At 41.5% G+C, this 14944-nt stretch overlaps 1 protein-coding gene across 1 annotated transcript; it reads left to right on the top strand.

The window, feature by feature from the left end:
- The first annotated feature begins 7449 nt into the window (after nucleotides 1-7449).
- Nucleotides 7450-8122, top strand: LOC100991892 (small ribosomal subunit protein eS7-like). Its single transcript, XM_034945018.4, has one exon. It carries the CDS (start codon nucleotides 7481-7483, stop codon nucleotides 8063-8065), a length of 585 nt encoding a protein of 194 aa, XP_034800909.3. The 5' UTR covers nucleotides 7450-7480; the 3' UTR covers nucleotides 8066-8122.
- Nucleotides 8123-14944: the final 6822 nt, after the last annotated feature.

The following is a 14944-nucleotide window of genomic DNA, read 5'->3' on the forward strand; positions in this document are numbered from 1 at the left end:
TACAAATACATATTATGAAGCTCAAAAAGAAGAAAAACAGATCGATGGTGAGAAATGTGAAAAAAGTTCACACAACTTTAGGATTAAGAAGGAATAATCAACTAGGAGGGAGCACAGAAAAGCCCTTCGAGATGGTAGAAATGTTTTGTATCTTGATCTGGGTGGTTCCATATCTAATATATTTATTTGTTCTGGGCTGAATTGTGCCCCTCCCCCAATTTATATGTTGAAATCCCAACTCCCAGTACTAAAGAATGTGACCATGTTTGAATACAAGGTCTTTAAAGAGGTGATTAAGTTAAAAGAGGCCTTTAGAATACGGCCATAGTCCAATATGACTGGCACCCTTATAAGAAGAACAGGAAGCCAGGCACAGTTGCATGTACCTGTAAACCCAGCTATTTCAGAACCTGGAGCAGGAGGATCACTGGAGTCCATGAAACCTGGGTAACATTGCAAGAGCCCATCTCAAAAAAAAGGAGCAGGGAGAAGACATCAGGGGTACAGCACACACCCAAAGGAAAGACCCTGTGAAGAAGCAGCAAGAGAGTGGTCATCTGCAGGCTGAGGAGAGAGGCCTCAGGAATCCAAGGTGCCAACCCCGCTGACACCTTGTTCTTGGACCTCCAGCCTGCAGAACTGTGAGAAAATAAATTTGCATTGTTTAAGTCTCCCAGTCTGTGATGTTTTGTTATTGTGGCCTGGTATAGTTTGGATCTGTGTCCCCTCCCAAATCTCATGTCAAATTGTAATCCCCAGTGTTGGAGAAGGGGCCTGGTGGGAGGTGATTGTATCATGGGGAAGATTTCCCCCTTGCTGTTCTCATGATAGTGAGTGAGTTCTCACAAGATCTGGTTGTTTCCCCCTTTGCTCGCTTCTTCCTGCTCCAGACATGTAGGACATGCCTGCTTCCCCTTTGCCTTCCGCTATGATTGTAAGTTTCCTGAGGCCTTCTCAGTTATGCTTCTTGTACAGCCTGTGGAACTGTGAGCCAATTAAACCTCTTTCCTTTATAAATTACTCATTTCAAGTATTTCTTTTTTTGTTTTTGGTGTTTTGTTTTATTTTGAGACAGGGTCTCACCCTGTTGCTCAGACTAGAGTGCAGTGGCGTGATCTCACTCTGTCTTGCTCTGTGGCTCAGGCTGGAATGCTTTAGCATGATCCCCGCTCACTGCAACCTCCACTTTCTGGGTTCAAGCAATTCTCCTGCCTCAGCCTCCTGAGTAGCTGGGACCACAGGCATGCACCACCACGCCTGGCTAATTTTTGTATTTTTAGTAGAGATGGGGTTTCACCATGTTGGCCAGGCTGATCTCACCGTAACCTCCGACTCCCATGCTCTCTGCCTCAGCCTCCCAAGTAGCTGGGATTACGCACCACTACCACCTGGCTAATTTTTGTATTTTTAGTAGACACAGGGTTGCACCATGTTGGCCAGGCTGGTCTTGAACTCCTGATCTCAAATGATCTACCCGCCTTGGCCTCCCAAAGTTCTGGGATTACAGGTGTGAGCCACCACTCCTGGGCCTTCAAGTATTTCTTTATAGCCATGTGAGAACAGACTAATACACAGCCCTAGCAAACTAATACAGTATTCATATGTAAAAATTCATCAATGTGTGCTCCTATGATTTGTGTACTTTACTGTATGTAAGTTATATAGCAACCAATTAATTGTTTTCTTCTAGCAAACAGCTCAAATTACTCCTAACACATCCATTCTACTCCTCACCACAAACCTGTCTCATAGTTTATTCATCATTTTCTGCATGGCCCATTACTATTTCTGATTGTATTTTAACTCTACCTTAGCTTTTTCAGCTGTTGCATTTTGCTGTATTTTTCTAAAGATAAGAAGAGAAATGGTGGGAGAGTGTAGAATTAGTATAATCTTGTTATTTTGAGCACTTCAGTGAGCTATAAATTAGGGTCTGTTTTCTAGATCTACTGATAATTGTTTGAACAACTTTGGATGCTTCTACTTCTGGTTTCCCTCATGGAAAATGGTGATAATTATAAATAGCCAGATCTCCAAGGTTGTAAATATTACTAAGATAGCATCTTAAAATTGGTGCTATACAAATATAGAAGGTGTCATTCTTCCCAGTTCAGTAATAAACATGGCTTAATCTTAATGAGAACATCATCTCTCCACCCTCGTTGTGTTCCTATCTCACATCACTGTAGATCTCCAAAGCAATGTGCTGGAGACACAAAGGTGTGTGCTAACTCTTCAGCTAGACGTATGGTCTTTAGGAGTTACTGCTCCCTGATTTTACCCCTTGCTTGTTTAGATTTTTCCTTTTTGTCTATCTGGAGAACACCTACTCATATTTCAAAACTTATCTAGAACTCTAAAGATTTATCTGAACTCTTTCCTCTCCTGTAATATAAAATAAGCCACTCTTTCCTTGTTCCTACTTTCAATACCAATGTTGCCTCATGTGGAAATATGAGGATGACTTCTAGTACTGCTAACCATAGCTGCCCCTTAATGTTACCACGTCCCAGGCACTGATCTAAGTTCTTCATATGTATATATATTATATATAACATATATATTATGTATATAGACTTGAAATCCTAACAGCAATCATATAATGTTCATACTATGAAAAAAAGAGGCATAAATTGTTTAAATGCATTTCCTAAAGTCACACGTGAAGTAAACAGCAAAGCCAGGCTTTGGACAAAGTCTGTCTGGCTCTAGCATCTGTTCTCTTAACCTCTATGCAATTCTACCTGTCCCATTATTGTGCTTCTTGCTTTTTAACCCCTTTTCTAGACTTTTATGTCCTTCAGGGCAGAAACATTCTCTGATGTATCTAGTGTCTTGCACATATTAGGTGCTCAATAAACATTTGCTGAATGGGTAAATGGTATATTATTCAATAGAGACACTTTCACTCTCATACTGAAAACATGCCTTCAAATTTGTATTAAATAGTCTGAGGAATCTAGAATTTCAAGGAATTCTGAAACAAGTTTCTTAGAAGAGTACATACATACTCTTTTGTAGTGAATATTCACTTCCAGGTTTCTCTGAGAAAACGTTTGAATTTTTATTTGGGTTTATTTAAGCAAAGTTCATTTGCAAAGATAATCAAGGAGAAAAGTATTGCCTACCTCACAGCAAGTATTGGGAAGATTAAATGAAGTAAAACACATAATATATTCAGAGCAGTGCCTGGTACATAGAAAAACTAAAGGAATATTACCGTTACTGTTATTAGAATCAAAGACAGAAGAGAGTAACTGTTAAGTGCATGGACTTTGATACCACATTGATTGGATTCAAAGCCTAGCTCCAGTGTTTATTAGTTATGTGATCTTGAGTAAGTTACTAATCCTCTCTGAGCCAACGTTTCTCCAGTATGTAAAATAGAATAATAATAGTATGGATCTCCAATGGTTGTGGTGAAGATAAAATGTTCTAAGTGATATATATGAGTTTATTTAGAACATTTAATCCTCACAAGTATTTGAGATGCATACTATTCCTATTTTGCTTCTAAGTGTTATATATTAATATATTTCTTCTGTCTACTTGTCTGTTTATCTCACTTCAAAAGTGCCCATCACTTAGCATGTATGTGTTTGGTGTTATTATTATGCCATATTATTTATGACAGCTGACAAATAATATATTCATTACCTGTTGACTACATTAACTTAAAAGTCTAGGATGATTTCTGGGTTTTCATCTTGGGCCTCTGGATGGCCAGCAGTTTAAAACAGGTAATACAAGAGGAGGAATACCATGGGATCACAGCTTGGTGGTACCACTTTAGGAGTGAACTGATCTGTCCCAACGATTATGTTACAAGGGGAAAGATCTGAGTTTGGCTGTGAGTTACACACCACAAAGTACGAGGTCCCACATTGATGAATCAGGGAAAAAAAGATAATCTAAAGTAACTAGATCTTAGAGTACTCTGTGAGATTTTGCTAGATACGAGCTTAAAAAGATAGGCTTTATTTATAGGCAATCAGATGATACTGCCAACTTCTATTCAGAACAGAGAAAAACGGATCAGTGTTTTGTAATGACCACACTCTGAAAACAGTTTGCAAACTATATTATCTATCATAAGAAACCAGAGATTGGAGGCCTGATAGTGAAGGTCTTCAATAGTCTAAACTGGAGATATTATAGGGGTCTAGACTTGCAGATCAGTGAGGATGGAGAAGAGATGCTAGCTCACTATGAATAAGGGAGGTACAGTCTGGTCAAGATAACTGCATGTGTAGGTAATGAATCTAGGATGACCTTGAGATATGTAAGTCGGGTGGCTAGTTGGAGAGTCAGGAAGACTCTGAGATAGGGAAGGTGTCTGGTTGATTTGGAGGTGCATGTGGTTTGTCTAGGCAGAGAAGTCTAGGAAGCAGTTGGTTATATGAGTCTAAAGTTCAGACAAGGGGTCAGGGCTATAGATAAAGATTTGCCCACAGACCCTATGAAAAGAAGAGGTAAAGGAGAGAATACTCCAAAATACAGTATTAACTCTCAGGGAGTTGGTAGAGAAAATGGAGCCAGCAAAAGAGAGAGAAGGAGATGTTAAGAGAAGTAGAAGGGGAACTGAGAGAAAAAAGTTACTGAAGCTGAGGAGGTGAGGAGAGACTTTTCTGGAGGGAGGAAGGTTGCATTTCAGAGACCTCTAGTAGGATAAGCACCAAGGTCACTCCATGAGATTCATCAGAGCAGTCAGTAGAATGCTGGCTGTGGAATCTAGATTTTCTGCAGATGGCCAGAGAGGGAATGGGAAGTGAGATTATAAAGCCAGCAAATAGGAACTATTGTTCCTAGAAGTCTTTGTTTTATTTTGTTTTGTTTTGTTTCGTTTTGAGACAGAGTTTCACTCTTGTTGCCCAGGCTGGAGTGCAATGGCACAATCTTGGCTCACTGCAACCTCCGCCTCCCGGGTTCAAGTGATTCTCCTGCCTCAGCCTCCCTAGTAGCTGGGATTACAGGCACCCGCCACCATACCCAGCTAATTTTTTGTATTTTTAGTAAAGACAGGGTTTCACCATGTTGGCCAGGCTGGTCTTGAACTCCCGACCTCAGGTGATCCACCCGCCTCGGCTTCCGAAAGTGCTGGATTACAGGCGTGAGCCACCATGCCTGGCCCCTAGAAGTCTTACGGTAAAGGAAAGAAGCCCATGAAGGCAAAGGGTTAAGGAGCCGTAGAGTTAAGGGAAAGATCTTTTTTAGGATGAGGAACACTCCAGAGTAAGATTGAGGAAAGGTTTGAAAAAAGATCTCTAAAGATATCATAGAAGGTGACGGGAGGTAATTAATAATAACAACTAACCATTACTACATTCGTGCCATGTGCTAAGCACGCTCTGTAGTGAGTAGTTTTCACTCACTGACTCATTTAATCCTTACTATCATCCTGGAGGCAGGGACTATTGCTATTGTCTTCATTTGTCACAGGAGGAAATCAAGGTATAGACAGGCTTAGTAACTTGCTCAAGGTTACATAGCCGGTACTGTAAATTGCAGAGCCAGAAGTTCAAACTCAGGCAGTCTGGTTGCAGAGAATATGCTCTTCACCATTAAGCTGTACTGACCAACTCTCTAAAATGGGTCTGAGAACTTTGTTCAAGAAGTGGTTCATTGCTTCCTTGGAGACAAGGCAGAGAAGATACTTATCAGTTTGGAGGCTGAGAATGTTTATACTTAATGGCCCCCACCTCTCCTTGTCCCATAAAATAGAACATCTATTGAGAGAAAAAGATGAAGAAGCATGAAAGCTTAGAAGCCAAGACCTGGAAGAGCCACTGGGATTCTACTAGAATTAAATAAAAAGACTTCTGAGTAAAACACAGTCCTTTGACCTTAAAAAATATATAATACACTGAAGTAGATATGACAAGTGCCCAAATAACTATAATCTGGGGCAATATGTGTGAAGGGACATAATAGACATAGAAAGTTAGTTGTACGAGGGTTCACCAAGGGAGACACTGTGTCAGGTTATGGGGTAGAAGGATCAAAAGAATCTCAAAGTATGTGAAATATTTGAAAGACAGAGTTTCAACAAGCAATCCAGGAGTCTTAATATTTTTCCAACAGACAGCTTACTAAGAGCAAGGTTCAATGAAAACATTGTTGATAGCGATTAGAGGAAACTGGAGTTGACGGGAATGTGGCGCAGAGGAGAAAGAGTCTCTGACCAAGGCAGGATGAGAGGGCAGGGGTTGAGGGCATTGAACCTCACTTTTCTAACTAAATAACAGTATCCACCTCCAAGATTATCCTTTTCCTCCTCCACCTCCTCTAGTTTCTCCTTGTTATTGAGTGCTTATCAAATGCCTGGCATTTTGCTAAGCTTTTTATTTTTTCTATCATCTATCTATCTATCTATCTATCTATCTATCTATCTATCTATCATCTATCTATTATCGAGACAAAGTCTCGCTCTGTCGCCCAGTCTGGAATGCATTGTCACGATCCCCGCTCACTGCAACCTCCACCTTCTGGGTTCAAGCAATTCTCCTGCCTCAGCCTCCTGAGTAGCTGGGACTACAGGTGTGCACCACCACACCTGGCAAATTTTTATTTTTAGTAGAGACGGGGTTTCACCATGTTGGCCAGGCTGATCTCAAATTCCTGACCTCAGGTGATCCACCCGCCTTGGCCTCCCAAAATGCTGGGATTACAGGTGTGAGCCACCACGCCCGGCCAACTCTTTATATATTGAATATATTTGATCCTCATCACAGATTTTGTGAAGATAACATCATCTCCATTTCACAGGTGACTTAGCTGAGGCTCTGAGAGGTTAAGTTACTTTCCTGAAGTCTCAGAGCTAGATGATGGTTAAGGCAGAATTCCACCAACATCTGTTTGATCCTAAATCCTTGCTTCTCATACTGCCTCTCATAATTGAGTAACAGCACCTGGCATATAGGAGATGTCCAATAAATTTATAATGGACATTAATAATAACTAATGGATATATGTCAAACAACATGTGGTGCTTGGGGTGGGTTATTAAAATGTTTAAAGTGGACAGAACGCTGTTCTGCACATGCACCCCAGAACTTAAAGTAAAATACAAATAATAATAAAATAATTTCAAAAGTGGACAGAAACCAAGGTACCCTTGCGGGATTGGCAGAAGAGGAAAAAACTCACTTTTTTCTCTCCTTTTTTAGTGACTACTTACTTACATTAAACTTACTATGTGTCAGGCACTGTTTTAAACACTTTATACAAATAAACCCTCTTAATATTCATTACAATCTCATTTACAGATGAGAAAACTGAGGTAGAAAACATTTAACCTAACTGGCCCATGCACACAGCTAGTAAGTGGCAAAGCCAGGTGACTGGCTCTGGAGCCCATGCTCTGAACCATGCTGTCTCTGTGAGGGTCAAATGGAGCCAAGCATGGAGGACCTTGTGCATCAAGCTAAGGAGAGCAGCTCTTCATAAGCCGGCGCTCGGCGAGTTCTCCCAGGAGAAGGCCATGTTCAGTTCGAGCGCCAAGATCGTGAAGCCCAACGGCGAGAAGCCGGAGGAGTTCGAGTCCGGCATCTCCCAGGCTCTTCTGGAGCTGGAGATGAACTCGGACCTCAAGGCTCAGCTCAGAGAGCTGAATATTACGGCAGCCAAGGAAATTGAAGTTGGTGGTTGTCGGAAAGCTATCATAATACTTGTTCCCGTTACTCAACTGAAATCTTTCCAGAAAATCCAAATCCGGCTAGTACGCGAATTGGAGAAAAAGTTCAGTGGGAAGCATGTCGTCTTTATCGCTCAGAGGAGAATTCTGCCTAAGCCAACTCGAAAAAGCCGTACAAAAAATAAGCAAAAGCGTCCCAGGAGCAGCACTGTGACAGCTGTGCACGATGCCATCCTTGAGGACTTGGTCTTCCCAAGTGAAATTGTGGGCAAGAAAATCCGCGTCAAACTAGATGGCAGCCGGCTCATAAAGGTTCATTTGGACAAAGCACAACAGAACAATGTGGAACACAAGGTTGAAACTTTTTCTGGTGTCTATAAGAAGCTCATGGGCAAGGATGTTAATTGTGAATTCCCAGAGTTTCAATTGTAAACAAAAATGACTAAATAAAAAAATATATATTCATAGTAAAAACACACACACACACACACACACTAAAACGCTAAGGAGAGCAATCCTTGTCCTTTTGCTTTCTCCAGTCTGAGGTCTCTTCTACACCTCTTACAGCAGTCATTCTTTTTTTTTTTTTTTTTTTGAGATGGAGTTTTGCTCTTGTTTCTCGGGCTGGAGTGCAATGGCGCCATCTTGGCTCAGCGCAACCTCTGCCTCCCGGGTTCAAGTCGTTCTCCTGCCTCAGCCTCCTGAGTAGCTGGAATTACAGGCATGCGCCACCATGCCCGGCTAATTTTGTATTTTTCGTAAAGATGGGGTTTCTCCATGTTGGTCAGGCTGGTCTCAAACTCCCAATCTCAAGTGATCCACCTGCCTCAGCCTCCCAAAGTGTTGGGATTACAGATGTGAGCCAACATGCCCGGCACAGCAGTCATTCTTTAAGACTTGCCCTCTCAGCTAATAGAGTCATTGTATCACCAATACCCTTTCATCTACATGAGATTATAAACTTTGTGAGAGTAAAAGATATCTGTCATTTTTGCATTTGTGTCCCAGCACTTGCCAGATACCTGGCATATGGTCAACACATAATAAATATTTATGGAATAAATGAAAGAAAGCTTCATCAAATCATTCATGCTTCAGGTATCAGATAGGACATATGTTCAAGGCCATTCGTTTGGCTGTAAAGGAGTAAATGAGACTGGGTAATTTATTTTTATTTATTTATATTTAGTGTTACTCTTTTTAATTTAACTTTTATTTTAAGTTCAGGGGGTACCTGTGCAGGTTTGTTACACAGGTAAACTCATGTCATGGGGGTTTGTTGTACAGATTATTTCATCACCCAGGTATTAAGCCCAGTACCCGTTAGTTACTTTTCCTGATCCTCTCCCTCCACCCACCCTCCACCTCTGATAGGCCCCAGTATGTGTTGTTCCTCTCTATGTGTCCATGTGTTCTCATCATTTAGCTCCCACTTGTAAGTAAGAACATGCAGTATTTATTTGGTTTTCTGTTCCTGCATTAGTTTGCAAATGATAATGGCCACCAACTCCATCCATGTTCCTGCAAAGGATATGATCTTGTTCTTTGTTATGGCTGCATAGTATTCCATGGTATATATGCACCACAGTTTATCTAGTCCACCATTGGTGGGCATTTGGGTTGTTTCCATGTCTTTGCTATTGTGAATAGTGTTGCAATGAACATACGTGTGCATGTGTCTTTATGATAGAATGATTATATTCTTTTGGGCATATACCCAGTAATGGGATTACTGAGTCAAATGGAAATTCTGTCTTTAGATCTTTGAGGAATCACCACACTGTCTTCCACGATGGTTGAACTAATTTACATTCCCACCAACAGTGTATAAACACTCCTTTTACTCTGCAACCTCGCCAGCATCTGTGTTTTTTTTGTTGTTGTTGTTGGCTTTGAGATGGAGTCTTGCTCTGTCACCCAGGCTATAGTGCAGTGGCATGATCTTGGCTCACCACAACCCCACCTCCCGGGTTCAAGCAATTCTCCTGCCTCAGCCTCCTGAGTAGCTGGGATTACAGGCACCTGCCACCACACCTGGCTAATTTTTGTATTTTTTAGTAGAGACGGGGTTTCCCCATCTTAGCCAGGCTGGTCTCGAACTCCTGACCTCATGATCCACCTGCCTCGGCCTCCCAAAGTGCTGGGATTACAGGCATGAGCCACTGCACCCGGGCTTTTTGGTTTTTAATAATAGCCATTCTGACTGGTGTGAGATGGTATCTCATTGTAGTTTTCATTTCTCTAATGATCAGTGATGTTGAGCTTCTTTTCATATGCTTGTTGGCTGCATATATGTCTCCTTTTGAAAATTGTCTGTTCATGTCCTTTGCCCACTTTTTTTAACGAGGTTTTTTTTCTTGCAAATTTGTTTAAGTTCCTTATAGATGCTGAATAGTTGACCTTTGTGAGATACATAGTTTGCAAAAATTTCCTCCCATTCTGTAGGTAGACTGGGTAATTTATAAAGAAAAAACGTTTATTTGGCTCATAATTCTACTGGCTGGAAGATTGGGCATCTAGTGGCAGCCCCAGACTGTTTCCACTTATGTGGGAAGGCAAAGGAGAGCTGGCATCTACAGAGATCATGTGGTGAGCAAGGAAGTAACACCCAGCTCTCCTGGGAACTAACAGAGTGAGAACTCACTCATCACCCACTCCCAGGAAGGGCATTAATCTACTCATGAGGAATCCACCTCTATGATCCTAACACCTCCCATTAGGCCTCACCTCCAACCTTGGGGATCAGATTTCCATATGAGATTTGGAGGGGTCAGATGAGCCAAACTACAGCAACATATAACAGAAATAGGAAAATGTTTGCCCTCATACATTGTTGTCTTAAGATGAATAGTATTCACAAAACAACTCAAACTCGGGCAAAGAGGGTCTTCACTGGGGATTCATATCATAACAACAAATTAAACAAACAGAAATATTATAAGACTCAATTTGCAGATTACCTAAGACAAAATCAATTTTATGTATTACATGTCTTTTGCTAATGTATATTAAGAATGTCCTCAAAACACTCTAGCATTATGGTTAACAATTACTCTCATGAGTCATTTGACTTGAAAATTGATCTTCAAATTGGAAAAGCCCTTAGCAGCAAATACCAGCAAAGACAGATTATAAAAATCTAAGGCTTAATGGGAGGGAGTTTGCTCTGAGTGGGAGTTAGGTACTGAGGAAGAGAACAGAGTTGAACACATGAACAGAGAAGCAGGCAGAAAACATTAAAACAATGCCTGTCACTGGGCGCGGTGGCTCACGCCTGTAATCCTAGCACTTTGGGAGGCCGAGGCGGGTGGATCACGAGGTCAGGAGATCGAGACCGTCCTGGCTAACACGGTGAAACCCCGTTTCTACTAAAAATACAAAAAATTAGCCAGTCGTGGTGGCAGGTGCCTGTAGTCCCAGCTACTTGGGAGGCTGAGGCAGGAGAATGGCATGAACCCGGGAGGTGGAGCTTGCAGTGAGCCAACATCGCACGACTGCACTCCAGCCTGGGCGACAGAGTGAGACTCCATCTCAAAAAAAAAAAAAAAAAAAAAAATCTCAGCTTCCCAATTTGCTAGCAATGTGGCCAAGGGAATATTCCTTAACTTCTCTGAAACAGCTTTCCTCTTTTTAAAATGATTACAATAGTACCTATCTTACAGGATTGTTGTACGGATTAATGGAGATAACATAGGTAAAGCATTTAGAAGAGTGCTTGGTACATAGAAAGTAGTCAACATAAGTTCTCATTCTTGTTATTGCTATAATTATTGGCATTATTCATAGGAGCTATTAACTGCCACTGTATTTGATGTTTGAGGAATGATGTCCTCCCTCACTCCCAGCCATTCCAGTTTCTTTTCACTAATGCAAAGTAGGAGAGGTCCTTGATTTTCATATATATTATCCTCATGCAACCTTTGCTTTTCCATGTTACATATAGGCATCCTAAGCTGTTTCTATGGTACATTGTCCTTCATGCTGAGCTACTTAGTGATGATTTTGAGCTAATCTGCAATGGGGATAAAGATTGGGCTTTGGCTTGAGTCAGCGTCTATTCTTAACACATCTAGGCTAAGGCTGAGGTTAAGCCTCAGCTTCTCTTCCTGACATTGGCCGTCTATGGGAGGTCTCCCCAAACCCCTGCATAGCCAGGGACTGGAACTTATTCATTCATCTTTTTTTTTTTTTTTTTTTTTTTTTTTTTTTTAGACGGAGTCTCACTCTGTCTCCCAGGCTGGAGTGCAGTGGCGTGATCTCAGCTAACTGCAAGCTCCACCTCCCGGGTTCACACCATTCTCCTGCCTCAGCCTCCCGAGTAGCTGGGACTACAGGCGCCCGCCACCAAGCCCGGCTAATTTTTTGTATATTTAGTAGAGACAGGGTTTCACCGTGTTAGCCAGGATGGTCTCGATCTCCTGACCTTGTGATCCGCCCGCCTCGGCCTCCCAAAGTGCTGGGATTACAGGCGTGAGCCACCGCGCCCGGCTCATTCATCATTATTCATTACAAAAATTTGTGTGCCGAGTCTGCCACGGTACTGGGTGTTGTCTGCATATCACAGGAACCACTGTCCGGGGCAGGTGTTTCTGGGCCTTCCCGGGTTTTCCACCTATTGCCACTCTGCACGGAGAGAAGCAGATATCGAGGAACTTGTCAGCATGAGAAAGTTCATGGGGAGATGGGGAAGAAGAGCCATCATGACATGAAGGAGCAGTCAGCTCAGCCCCTGTTTGGCTTATACTATGAAAACTGGCAAAAAGAAAAAGCCCTTTTCCCCACCTCTGGTGGAGGAACCCAGCACAGGTGATCTCAAAGGCTTAAACACTGGAGGCTTCCCAGCTCTCTGCTGCAGCTTCTTTCAAGCCTGAGAAACAGGGGGCTGGCTGGCTACTTCAAACTGTTGATTGCCTCCCACTAGAGGCCTCTGGAAACCTGTAAAGTTTCTTACCTGCCCTTCCAGGTTGCCTGGGTTCAAAGAGGCAATTTTATAAGAGAGACTATAATTAGGGGTTTTATGGTTTGTTTTGTTTTGTTTTGCTCTCTGGGAACAGAATCCTCCTCCCCTATAACATGCCATATTTGTTGAGTATTCACTTTGTGTCAGGCACTGTGCTAGGCACTTTTTATTTTGTTTAATGATCACAACCCATAAGACTGGTATTATTTATTATTTGCAAGAAATGAGAAAAGTAATTTCCCCACATTTATTTACACAGCTAGCAAGACATAAAGCTGTGACTGAATAAGCCTAATGACTGAAATGTCTGTGGAATGTAAAAGAAAAGGTGAAATGAAGATCTACAGAGGAGGTGGAGATGCAAAACGGGAGTGGGACATGGGGTATTTATTAAGCAATTGAAGGTCAGGTTGAAGTATTGGTTTTCTGAATAGTTCCTACCCACAGTTATTGTGTAAAAGGAGGCATTAAGAAAGGTCTTGTATCTCCATACAAAATAAGACAATGGGGTCTGCAGAAAAAGAAGGGAGGGGTGATTTTGTTTGGGGGAAAAAGAGCATTTTAAAAGAAGTTGTGTGTGTGTGTGTCTATATGTGTGTGTGTGTGTGGTGAAAAGTGACACTGAATAATAGAGTGTGAACCCACAGTGCTCACTCACATTCACAGGCACCAATTACCAGAAAATACCAACAACCATGGAGCCATAGGGATGCCATTTATGGATAAAAGCTATTTATGAGAATGAGAAGACTCAGAGTGGGATTATTCCTCTTGTTAGGTTCCTCTGGGAAGTAAATTAGATGTTTAAGGAGATGTATTCAATCTTTTTAGAACTCTACATTACATTTACTGCAATGCCAATAATAATATGCTGCTCTTGGCTTCCAAAGGAGGCTTTCTCAACTTCAGAATCTAAGCCCTCCTCTGTGCAAGGTGCTGTGCTGGGACTGTGAGGCACACAAAGGCTCAGATCACACTCTCCTTGTGTTGAAGGAATTTGCAAGCCAGTTAGGGTAACAACACATCACATATATAGATACATGTGCAAAATGCAGTCTAGTGTATAGGTGCCAGGTAGGAATATAGTCAGTCAATTATATATAGGAACTGGGGGTGAGGGAGGAGTTATATCTACCTTCAGTTAGATATCCATTTATCCATTCATTCATTCATGAATTCATGCATTCATTCATCTATTCAATACATACACATGGAACATCACTATGACCTTCCATATCCCAAACACTATTTTTTTTTTTTGAGATGGAATTTTGCCGTTGTTGCCCAGGCTGGAATGCAATGGCGTGATCTCAGCTCACTGCAACCTCCGCCTCCCAGGTTCAAGTGATTCTCCTGCCTCAGCCTCCCGATTACAGGCATGCCTCACCACGCCCGGTTAATTTGTATTTTTAGTAGAGACGGGGTTTCTCCATGTTGGTCAGGCTGGTCTCGAACTCCTGACCTCAGGTAATCCGCCCACCTCAGCCTCCCAAAGTGCTGGGATTACAGGCGTGAGCCACCATGCCCGGCATATCCCAAACACTTTGAATAAAATGATGAATAAATCAGAATACCTAATATAAAGTCTAGTGGAATGGAGTTGAAATGATCAGTTTTTATTGACAGAGTTGGATTTGCCCTTGGATCATTTCAGTCTCTGGGATAATCTACCTAATGACAATGACTCAAAACAAACATTTCCTTGGCAGCTGGAGGTTTTTAGAACAGATGTTTCTATGTTAAAAACCACTGAGTATTGTCAAAGTTCAATTCTAGATGTTGTCCTTATTAACACACTTGTCAAGTAAAGTTAACCACCTAGACTTCTCCTAACATATGCTTCAAACAGTAATCACAATATGATAAAAATTTTAGAGCTGAGCAATAATCAGTCATCAGTTTTACTAGTTTTACTAGTTTTTAAACACAAAATTATTGATTTCCCTTAGTTTCCTAAATATAATAATAAATATTCATATCTTACAAGAATACCATGAAATAGTACTATTATTCCCATTTTACGGAAGGGAAAACTCTTCTGTAAAGAGTGAAGCTTTTACAGAAGCCTCAGAGTTGGTCTGTGAAGCCTCAGAGGTGGTAAGTAACTGCATAATGGCCTATAATCACATGAAACAAGGGGCAGATGGGATCTGGGTTCCAAACCAGATCCAGCTGACTCTAACTGTCATGTTCTTTTCTATTCACCTGTATTGTCCACTTGGGAAATAAAGATTCACAGTCACTTTTAATGTTTAAAAAGATGTGATAGAAATTCAATTTTTTTAAAGCAGCCCATGGTGATGAATACTACAGGTGTCTACATCCCACCCAGTTGGGCATTATTGGTAATC

The sequence above is a fragment of the Pan paniscus genome, chromosome 1, assembly GCF_029289425.2.
Source record: "Pan paniscus chromosome 1, NHGRI_mPanPan1-v2.0_pri, whole genome shotgun sequence".
Classification (NCBI taxonomy): Eukaryota; Metazoa; Chordata; class Mammalia; order Primates; family Hominidae; genus Pan; species Pan paniscus.